The sequence below is a fragment of the Pteropus vampyrus genome, unplaced genomic scaffold (assembly GCF_000151845.1).
Source record: "Pteropus vampyrus isolate Shadow unplaced genomic scaffold, Pvam_2.0 Scaffold196, whole genome shotgun sequence".
Lineage (NCBI taxonomy): Eukaryota > Metazoa > Chordata > Mammalia > Chiroptera > Pteropodidae > Pteropus > Pteropus vampyrus.
The window spans coordinates 1,407,341-1,419,269 of NW_011888977.1; the positions used below are offsets into that span (position 1 = coordinate 1,407,341).

At 37.3% G+C, this 11,929-nt stretch overlaps 1 protein-coding gene across 1 annotated transcript in view; it reads right to left on the reverse strand.

The window, feature by feature from the left end:
* GPATCH1 (G-patch domain containing 1) overlaps positions 1–11,929 on the reverse strand; it is a 38,136-nt gene that overhangs the window by 3,545 nt on the left and 22,662 nt on the right. Inside the window, exons 10-15 of the mRNA XM_023537698.1 lie at positions 10,885–11,148; positions 10,485–10,612; positions 9,370–9,506; positions 8,857–9,023; positions 2,557–2,773; positions 1,042–1,149 (exon numbers count right to left, since the gene is read on the reverse strand). Of these exons, the coding sequence (XP_023393466.1) occupies positions 1,042–1,149; positions 2,557–2,773; positions 8,857–9,023; positions 9,370–9,506; positions 10,485–10,612; positions 10,885–11,148 (1,021 nt within the window). The remainder of the gene's footprint in view (positions 1–1,041; positions 1,150–2,556; positions 2,774–8,856; positions 9,024–9,369; positions 9,507–10,484; positions 10,613–10,884; positions 11,149–11,929) is intronic.

Here is an 11,929-nt window from a genome sequence, read left to right on the forward strand (position 1 = left end):
AAATTATTACATCACCTTTTTCCACCTAAAGAAAAATTCTAAGGTGGTTCAAAAGTGGATATTTTCCAAACCCAGTTAAGAGTTGCCTACAGTTTTCTAGTTACATATTTTGGCCAAATATTTCAAAAACTGACCTTCCCAAACTTTTTTTTTTTTTTTTTAATGTTAGTTTTTGGAAAACCATTTCCCCTCAATAGACCAAATTCAGTTATTAACGATTACAAGGATATCAAGGACAGTCTAGGACATGGCATAACTAACTTAGCTTTCAAGACAAGAGCTGACACACTTATTTTAAGCTAAAGATTTGAATAACTAAAGCGAATAAGAAATACATTCACTGTAATTTTTCAACACTTTACACTTTTACTCCTCTCTGCTTCTTATCTCTTTGAAGGCTAGATTAATTAACCAAACCAATATGTATATGTGGACAATATAGGAAACTACAAAGTAGGTAACTGACTTAGATGTTATTTATATACCTGGGCCATGTCTTCAGATGTTTGTTAACCCAGCCTTCAAACAGGTGAGAAACTAGTCTAAACATTTTAATGAGAGATGTCAATTTCAGATGGCACTGAACAGGAACTGTTAACAGTTATTAGGGGAGGAGGATGGGCTGTATTTACTTCTGAAAGAATTGATTTGATTTGATTTGCTACATTAGCCAAAGTATAAAAAGTCTTACAGTACCCTTCTCCCTGCAATTCCCTTTCCATCTTTGGGTCCTAGATTTTTGCTTTTCTTTTCTATAAGTGACAACATTCGAGATACTTAGGGCTCTATTGTTAAGTATCTGAAATTTAAAAAGAAAAAAAAAAGTGTAAAGGTCTCTGAACCTATAAAGCAATAGCTATCATAATTTAGGCACTAGGTGGAGTTTCAAAATGTGGCTGAGAACAGATAAACCAGAAACAATGTATATATTCGGTTGGCCTCATGTTGGATTAGAAGGGTGGACATAACACAGAGTTGTCATATCTCAGGGGAGACTCTGGTGCCGATGCAAAGAGGTGAACCAAGGAGCTCTCGACTCACTGGGGCAGAAGACGGGAGGCAGCCGTGGGCCGAACTCTTCTCTTTCATCTATCTGCATCTTTTGTATCAGGAAGGAAGTTGCAGGCTCCTGGGGGCGCGACTCGCTAGCTGAAAAACACCAGGGTATTTCATATATTTGCCAAATATTAATGTGTTTGCATCTCTAATAAATGTCTGTTGCCACCAGAGAACATGTGTTTCTCTTCACCACTTTGCTTAACTAGCTCATGCCAGGTGCTGAGGACATAGCAGTGAACACGCAGACCTGACCTCCAGCCTCATGGGCATTAGAACTGGGAAGACAGTCACACGAGGGTGCCTGCAACCAGGTGCACCAGTGGCTGTAACGTAAGGGTATGTAAAGCAAACGCTCTGGATCACCTACTGTGGCCTGAAGTGTTCAAAGATGTCCTCAAGGAAGGGCTATCTGAGAAAAATAAAACTTACAAACAGGGATATAAGCCTATGTTCTGGCTCAGAAGGCTTAATTTCACTCAAATTATCAAAGAGGAGAAAAACTAAATATAAACAAATTATCATGTTCACATTAATAATCTCATTTTTTAAAACAGATGTTTTCAGATAGAAGAGCTAAAAGTGGGAAAAGTCTGGAAAAATATGCATCAAGAGTGTTCACAGTGGTTATCTCTCTCTGGGAAGAAGGATTCCAAGGGACTTAAACTTTCTATATTTTTCTATTTATAAAATTCAAGTATATAGGACTTTGTAATAAAATACAAGTTCAGTTTTTTCCACAGAAATAAGAAATAGACTGACATTTGCAATCACCTAAGAAGAAACAATATTTTGTACCATTATATAACTTTTTGGTTAAAGGCCCTCAAAAATTGTACACAAGTCCACCACGGGCTGACAGAGGCAGGCAGAATATTCTAAGACTGAAATGAGAAATTCTGACTACCCACCCAAGCATCTGAAAGGGCTCCTGCCATTGCAAGTACCAGACAGCCTCCTTCCTTATGCCAGAACTCCTGACTGGGGTAACTGGAACAAGCAGGACAAGCTACGAACCAAACGTCAGACTCATAGTAATGAGAATAGACCCCATCTACCAAGTGCTCCTATGGACCAGGCAATGCTTATCTGATGCTTGATCCAGAGCATACAAAGTGCCCTATATAGAGGAAATCAGGAAGACGCCTTTATATTTCATGACCAAATGTTATCCAGTAATCGATCCTAGCACCACCTCATCAATCAGGTTTAAAAAAAAAAAAAGCTATTTTTTTTAAATGAAAACTTTACTACCAGGGTAAGTAGGAAATTCAACCAGAGTAAGTGGCAAAATCAACATTATTGAACACAGCTATCCTAAAAATATACCAGATAGAAAAAATGGAACCCTGCTTTACCCCAATTAAAATTATAAAAGGTTAAAACATCATTGATTGTCAACTATCCTAGTTTAAAATTACACACTAAACAAAGCAGCAGTTTCTTTAGAGACATCATCATTTCCTTCTTTAGATCCCAAAGTCTGAAATACTGACGTACTGTGTGCCACAGATGATGTTTCCACCAAGTCAGTCTCTTGGGAACTTTTGAAGTTGGCCTCCTCAGTACCCTCCTGATCATCCTCGCTGTCACCCTGCTCATCCTCAGAGGATGAAGACTTTTCTTCGGAGGAGCTGGCAAAGATGGCCTTGAATAAGTCCATGGATGGGCGGCTACCTTCTCCTTCAGTCTGTGAATCCACACCTTTGTTTACCGGCTGTATTAACAGTGAAATAAGAGTCAGAAATGAAGAAGCAAGGGTGAAAGAAGCAAAACATTCTAGAACACACACACACAGACACACACACACACACACTCTGATGTTTATGCTCAGGTACTTGGTCTCCATTCCTACATACTAACTACCTAACTAAACAATGATCACTCATACTGCACTTATTTTTGTGGTGTTTCTGATTCGACAACTGTAGAATGTGTTGAATGGCAGAAGTAGCTAAAATCTCTCATGGAGCTAGGTCATTAATCAGAATTGCAGAGGACCCAAAAATATGTAGTAGGAAACAGCACAGTGCCTCTGTCCCTTCTTCAAGAGTCTATCCAATGCAATGAAGACTGACTACTAATATGAAAATGTTGAAGAGAATGCTGAGCCCTCCATACAATGGAGAGGGGGCCAGGAACATGCTGATAAAATGTCCACAGAACTTCCCTTTGCAATTACACATCATCCTTCCTAAAAGAAGTCCAAATATGGACAGTCATATTAACCAAATAAAGAGGCAGTAACTTTGTACACATTCGGTTCAATAAACAAAAATCAAAGGTATGAAGAAGAAGCCATTCCCATCCTCCAACAGCTTACCACCAGAAAGACACTAGGTACTATAATGTGCTAAGGAATACAAGGGAGCCTCAGGACCAGCCAAGATCAGGATTCACTTAGTCCTTCCATTTTACCACTGGAGAACCCAGGTCAGAGATGAGAGCCTCTGTCAGTGATGCACTCATGGTAAGCGCCATGGACTGGATCTGGACTCTACGACCCAGCTCTTCTCCATGCTCTCAGCCAGGGGTCCCTCCCCCAGACCACACCACCTCCAATTTACGAAGCAAATTTACAAATACTCACATGACGAAAACTGGTACAAGACAGTGGCATTTGTGGTTTTAAAGTAAACTATTTTACTTTAGAAGATGAAGAGGAAAAGTAGACCAATCCTCACTAAAAGTAACTAGGGTACCTTGGAGAAAGGACTGAGTCTAGAGCTGGAGCTGAGAAATAATAAGAGAAGCCCAGAAAATCTTACTGTGCCAGAACGCAAGGACATGCTCAGAGAGTAAGAGGGAGTAAGAGGGATATAGCAAAAGGACACAGAAGCCAACCTGAAGGGGCTCCATTTAGCCAAACTAGGACCACTTGAGCAGTAAAATAAATAATGATAGTACCAAATTTATCCATTAGGATAAAAGAAGAAACCATGAGTCCACAGTGATATAAAGAAATAGTTTGATGAGAAACAGGGTATTTATATTTAAAGCTCTTAAATATTTTTTAAAAATGATTAAGTATAAATGAATTTAAAATGAATAAATAAAAGTACTTATTAATTAGAAAGGTGAAACAACTAACTTTACAGTGAAAAAACCTGGCAAGCACCACCTTACTCAAAGTGAACATCACCAGTCATGGGACAAATCAACATCCTGCTGTTGGGATCAATGACGGGATCGATGAGAGCACAGCAGCATCCTTTCTGAGAAATTCCTGCCAAAGATGCAGAACCTGAATCTAGTCATGAGGAAACATCAGATAAGCCCAAATTGGGGGACATTCTATAACAAAGTGGCCTGTATCTTCAAAAGTATAAAGATTATAAAAGTCAAGGAAAGACTGAAGAACTGTCCCAGGCTGAAGAGAATAAGGAGATTGACAGCTAAATGCAACAAGTGATGCCAAACTGCATCCTTTTTGCTATAAATGACATTATTAGTACAACTGGTAGAACTTGAATGGGTTCTGAAGATTAGATCACAGTAATATATCAGTGTTAATCTCCTGATTTTGATGGAGATACTGTGATTATATAGGAGGATGTCCTTTGAAGGAAACACAGAGATGATGGGGCTTCTGGCTGGCAACTTGTGCTCAAGTGTTTAGGAAAAAAATGATCTGTACTGTATTTAAATTTTTGAGATTGTTTCAAATTTTTTTTTTTTAATCATACAAAAAGTCAAAAGAAAAAGCCCTATACTGAAGCACAGGAAATCATGGTAACAATTCCTAGAAAAATCATGAATCAGATATATTTATAGCAAAACACAAATACCAATGTTACATGCATGGGCAATAAACTGAATGACAGTTGGCTGACTTCTGTGTTCAGACAGTTCTGGCTTTTAATGATGTCTAGATTATTAAATGTACAAGCAGAGCTGATATAAGTACATGAGATATTCTACTCTTAGAATTTTTTTTCCAGAATGTAATAGGAGCTGTAATAGAATTAAGTGACAGCAACAACACACACCAAATATACAGCATCTATGTTTGTGAAGCTCCCTCACCACACCCCCACATACACCTTACACCAAAAGGTGTGCTTACTCAGAAAGTTTCCAAAGAAAAAATATTAAATAGCCCAGAGAGGGGAAGAGACCTTCTTAAGGTTACATGACTAATAAATGAAAAGGCAAGAACCGAGACTTTCCAGGCAAAATTACCCAAATACTATCTCAATAGGTTTTTGAGACAATCAGAAGGCTTTCTAATCTAATGACCATATCGCAGAGCCAGAATCCACGAGCAGGGTTTTATGTCACTGAACTGAATCCCACTGCTTTTCCACCTTCCTACCCTCCTGCCACTTGACTCCAGCTGCAGAGAAAGTCACAGGAAGTATAAGGCAGAGCAGGGAAACGAAGTCCTAGGTTTCTGACTGGAGGATGGAAGAGGGAGCCCACAGACTCAAAGTGTCAGGAAGCTCATGAAGGAGGAGCTGAAGAGGGTGATCCTATAAAGTGCTCTATGAGCTTCTGGCTCCCCTCTAAGCTATGCTTGCATGGGTCTGACTCTAAGCAGCAAACCAAAGTCTTTGATAACAGAACCATGGAGTTAACTACCAGCCAGGTCCTAGAGCAGCCCTGGGAAGTACACGTGCAGGGAAGGTCTGAACACTACTATAAAGGTTCTGAAGACTGGAATGACTTTTGAACCACAGCCCACAGAACGTGGGTTGCAACTGCAGTTTGAACCTAATTAGGTCGAGTGTCTGCTTTAGCAAAATAAAACCGAATGAAAAACCAATGTTCTCCTTCGAATTTGGACGAGACCCAGGGTCCCATGACATAATATTCAAAATGTCCACAATACAATCCAAAATTGCTTGGTATCTAAACAACCAGGCAAAATCTCAACTTGCAAAAGACAATACTTATATGCCCTTTTGGTCTCAAGACTTTGGCCAGAGGGATATCAAGGTCACCAAGAATAATCTGGAGGTTGCCAAGGACTTGTTTTAAAGTGTTTTCAAGTCTGACCAAGAACTCTGACATTTAGAAACAAATAAGAAGTTGTGAATATTGAAAATCATGTTTTCTTTTCAAAAAAAATCAAAAGATGCCAACCCAAAATGATAAAAATGTCCTTTTTTTTACAACCATGCTCCAAGAATAAGGACAAACAAACAAGAAGATAGAAATAAATTATTTCAGCAAAGAAATAAAAGGTATAAAGAACCAAATAGGAATTCTATAAATGAAAAATACAATAACCAAAATTAAAAATTCACTGAATGAGCTCAATATCAGAATATAGATGACAGAGGAAAGAGTCAGTGAACCTGAAGACAGATCAATAGAAATTATCTAATTTGAACAGAGAGGAGTGGTTCAAAATTTAAAAAATGAACGGAGGAGTGAAAGTGTGGTGCAGAAATATTGGAAAAAATAATGGCTGGAAATGTCCAAATTGGGTGAAAGACAAACTTAAAGAGTCGAGAAGCTCAGCAAACCCCAAACAAAATAATCTCAAAGAAATCTGTGCCCAGACACATCGTAATCATATATCTAGAGGAAAAAATCACATCACTATAAGGAGAATAATAATTATTTGAATGAGTATAGATTTCTCATCAGAAATCAGAAAGGCCAGAAGAAAGTGGTACAACATTTTTAAAGAACTAAAAGAAATCAGGAATGAAGATGAAATACAGGACATTTGCAGGTTAAGGAAAATTAAGAAAATCAGTTGTTGGAACTTCTCTAAAGGAAATGCTGAAAGAAGTTCCTCAGATAGAAGAAAATGACGAGAGAGGGAAACGACCTTCAGGAACGAAGGAATAACAGAAACGACCTTCAGGAACGAAGGAATAACAGAAATGGCAAATATCTGTGTCAATGAAATAGACTATTATCTTCTTAACATTTCTTTAAAATTTATACACCACTGCAAGCAAAAATCAAAAGTTTCTGATAACGATAAGGTTTTCAGTGTATGTGTAGAAGACAATTTAAAACAGGGGGAGAACAGGGACCTAAATAGTGATGAGGTTTCTACAATCCACTTGAAATGGTAAAATATCAATTCTAAGTAAACCGAAAAGGTAAGTATGTATATTGTAATACCTAATCACTAAAAAAAATTGAGAGTAAAAATATTAAGATATATTAAAATGGAATACTAAATATTATTCAAGTAATACAAAAGAAGGCAGAAAAGGAGAAAAAGAGGAACAAAAAAGAGTGGGAACAGACAAAACAAATAATAAAACTGTAGACCCAAATTCAAATATATCAACAAATTACATTAAACACAAATAATCAAAACACAAATTAATGTATACTTGAAACTAATAATAAAAAAAGAAAAAATTAATCATGGAACTATCATCATAAATCATCATGGATAAAAAAACACACAAATTAAAACATAGATTATCACATGTATTTTTTAAAAGACCCAAAGACAATGACCTGTTTATAAAAACTCACTTTAAATATAATGAAATAGTTAATAGGATGGAAAAATACATACTATGCAAATTACCAAGGATAAAGAGTGATATTACATAATGATAAGAATCAATTCACCAAAAAATAATAATTATCCTAAATAGAGTATACATCTAAGAAGAGAGATTTGAAATACCTAAAGCAAAAACCACTTTGGAATACAGTTTGGCAGTTTCTTATAAGGTTAAATCTAGAAGTAAAATTACCCAGCACTCTCACTACTAGGAATTTACCTTAGGAAAATGAAAACTTATGTCTACACAGAAATCTGCACCTAAATGTTCATAGCAGCTTTATTTATAATAGCCAAAAGCTGGAAATAACCTTATGTCCTTAAAGAGTGAACAAACCAACAAACTGTGGTACACACAGACAATAAAATAGTATTCAGCAATAAAAAGGAATGAACTACTGATACATGCAAAATACCTATAAATCTCAAAGGTATGATGCTGAATGAAAGAAGCCAGGCTCAAAAGGCTATATATGCATACTGTCTGATTCCATTTACAGAAAACTCTGGAAAGAGCAAAACTATAGAGACAGAGATCAAGGGTTGACTGGGACTTAGGGTAAAGAGGGGGTAGGACTACAAAGGGACAGCATGAGGGAGTTTTTTTTTGGCGGGGGGGGGTTGAATTATGCATCCTGATTGTGGTAGTGAGTACATGTATCTACATATGTGTAAAAACTCCTTGAACTGTACATCAAAAAAAGTCAATTTTAATGAAGGTTAATTTGAAAAATAAAATAAAAATTGTAAATGAAGCTAAGAAATAAAACCAACTTTTTATTAAGTTCAACTTGTAACTATTAAAAGAGAAATTTTTTAAAAAACTCAGTAGATGTTTTTCTCAGTAGTCTCCACAAAAGAGAATGCTTATTGCTTGAAAAATTACATTTTCCAATACAAATATATTGAATTTTGTTTCGATGGTTGATGCTAAGTGAAAGCCATTCTAGGCAGAGAAGTTTATAACCTCCCTTCAAATGATGTAAGCTACGATTCAAACTGTTGGACTATAGAGCAGGTGTTGGCAAACTACAGGCCAGGGGCCAAATCCAACCTGCTGCCTGTTTTTGTAAATAAAGTTTTATTGAAACATAGATATACCCAATTGTTTTCATATTGCCTGTGGTTCCTTTCACACCCAACAGCAAAGCTGAATAGTAATAGAGACTATGGCTCATAGATCCTATAATATTTAATATCTGGCCCTTCATAGAAAATGTGCTGACCTCTGCTATTGGGTAATGAAAAAGCATCACCATAGAGAAAGTTAAAGGCCACAGCCAGCCTGACAAAGAGAACCTGGAAGCCCCAAATACCTTATCTGATAGTGGTTCCTTCACATGCTCTTCCTCTTTGTTTACTAATGGACTGGACTCTTGTTTAGGTGGACCAACTTTTGATCTAGCCAAACTTAAGAATTCACTGATGGAATCTTCTTTCTTTTCTTGTTTAGATGTATCCCATCTGGATGGTTTTCTTGATTCTGAAACATAGGATATAGATATAATATCAGAATTAGCAAACAAGCAACAAGTTCTTCATTACAATTCTTTAATTCTTTCAAGAGCATCATTCAACCTACTTTAGACCAGGCACCGTGCAAAGTGATAGGGATGTGGCAGATGCTGAGGTAGAGTCCCAACCCCACAGTATACATCTGGACCATTATAACATAAGCTAAGGTATTCATATGAGCAATTCTCTTAATGGAGGGAGAGTTAGCACTATGTGTATCCTCAGGATTAGATGACCCTTTATTTCTGTCTTCCCAATAGGCTAGAGGTTGAGATCACACTCAGCACAAGGACCTGAGGAAGCCTCCTACTCACTGTCAGGACCTCGGTGCTGTGGTACTTTTTCACTTGATGCTTGAGTCGTAGGCAAGGAAGTTGTCTCTGGGAGTGTCAGAAAGTTGAAGACTGAGTATTTGTCACGTTTCACTCTTGGTAAGCCAACTAAAGTTGAACTGGGAGTTGAAAAGAAAATATGAAACTATAATGTTAATAACAACTATGAGAAGCAAATCCAATTCCTATAAAGCTTTCCATCTCATGTTTTTCATCAGTAGCTCTTCTACTTGGCTCAAAAGATCCCCTAAGATATTTTCACTTCTCTAAACAGTTTAAGAATTTATAATGGGTAACTTGAGGGCTCATTAGTTATTTTCCTTATTACAGTAAGAACCAGGATTTAACTTTGAAGAGGGATTTCCACTAAGGAAATGTTCCACTGATAAAAAATACAGTTGACCCTTGAACAACACGAGTTTGAACTATGTGAGTCCACTAATACATGATTTTTTTTTTTCGATAAATACTATAAATGTATTGTCTCTTCCTTATGACTTTCTTAACATTTTCTTTTCTCTAGCTTACTTTATTGCAAGAATACAGTACATGATACATATACCATACAAAATAATGTGTTAACTGACTGTGCTGTTGGTAAGGCTTCTGGTCAACAGTACTATTAGAAAAGCTTTGGGGGAGTCGAAGGTTATATATGGATTTTCAACTACATTGTTCAAAAAATTATATACCTAAAAATTCTGACAAAGCCTCTGATTCAACTGTATATGCTTTCTTGCAGTGTTTATAATCAAATGAGAAGGTGCTGAACTTATATAAAGAATTAGAAAACATAAGTAACATTTTAAATATAAATGTACGTGCATCATTGAAAAGGTGGCAAATTAGGCAGCCATTAAGTTTTTATAACTCGGCATATCTGAGTTGCATATCTTCAATGTGAAATAAGTTTGCTATCTGGATGTTTATTTTTTTAGTAACAAATTAATAGAGGTTAAAGCTGCACAATTTGCAACTCTAAGCATTTCCAAGTAAGTTCATCTAGAAAAAAAGAATTTATATGAGCATGTAAGAAGAAAATTAGCTTTAATATGGGGGAATAAGCACTGAGGAAAGGGCAGGTTTATCCAACTTACTCTGGATACGGGTCAGGGACATTAAACCTCTTACACAGAAGCTTGTCAGGGTGCCATTCAAACGTGTCTCGGGTGAGCTTCCCAAACATCTTCATCTTCACAGCCGACTGCTTATCACTGACATCATTCTAGAAAAGACATTCACTCTGTTTCATCAAGAAGTCACATCAGCCGACCTGACAGCCTTTCCATTTAAAAGTTTTCAAGCAATCTTCCAAAATTATAAAACTGCTTTTACTACATTTTTGTTAAAGTGCATTGGAAGCTAAAAGCATAAAAATCACTTCTAATTCTCTAGTGCCATGTATATTTTGATCTTTTCACTGAGAGTTTTAAAATATTTGGCCATGCAGGGTTTTAATTTTTAAATGCACCAGGTAGAGACATGATGGCGACACACCTCTTGGTCTCGAGGAACTTCCACTTGATCTGAATCGTCTTCCTGCTTGGCATGCGTGAATCTGGAGGACAAGGTCGAATGGGAAGACACATACAGCTGGGCTGCCCGGGCAAACTCGTCCCGTTCACGGCCTCGCTCCCACTCTGTCATACTGGGATCCAGACAATGTTCCAGAGCATCTATAGTATGGAGAACAGGAGAGTGCTTCGCTCTTAGGAAAAACATGGGGCTTAAAGGAGAACATCTGGTGGCCCCACTGTATCCCTATAGATTTCACTAGAGGAGACAAATCCTTATCCTGGTTTTTAAGAGCATGGTGGGGAGGTACCTGGCAGGTAATACTACTGCTCACTCCCTCAAAATGATGTTTTTATTGAATTCTGTCTACTTATATCAGAGAATTAATTCCTGGTTAACTGTTCGAAGCAAAGAACTTGTTACCACTCCCACACAATGACATTAAGTGCATTCTAACTATATTCCTATGTTTTGGCAGAAAAACACTCCTTTCTTTTTTTTAACAAATAATTGTTAGGGGTCTGGATCCTTAATAGGGAGTTCAGGCACAGCACACAAAGATCTGCTTTTGAAAACCAACCCCTCTAATTCGCTGACTACCTCTCACAAGGAGTACTGTGTATAGCAGCAAGCCTTCTCCCCAGCCTTGCCATATTTATTTACTTCATAGGTCACAGAGTGACATTTTCCCCCCACATAATGGTTCAACAGCCAACTCTCTTTGTAAGTCAAATTTTAGACTATGGTTTAGGGCTGGATGGTGAGGACCTTAATTTAAGATAAAGTAGGAGATGACCTTGATCTCTTGGTGTGAAATGCAACACTTACAGAAGCCAACCATTTGCCAACAGTAAATGGTCTGTGGCTTAGCATTAGTCACCAAGGCATGTTCTCTACTTAAACAGTTATCTTTGGGGCCTGAGATAGAGAGAAACACAAGCTAATTATTCTCCCTTTTTGAAGTCAAGAGCCAGGACCTGAAATCTTCGCAATGTTTTGGGATGAAGCAAAACTGGCAGAGAAGAAC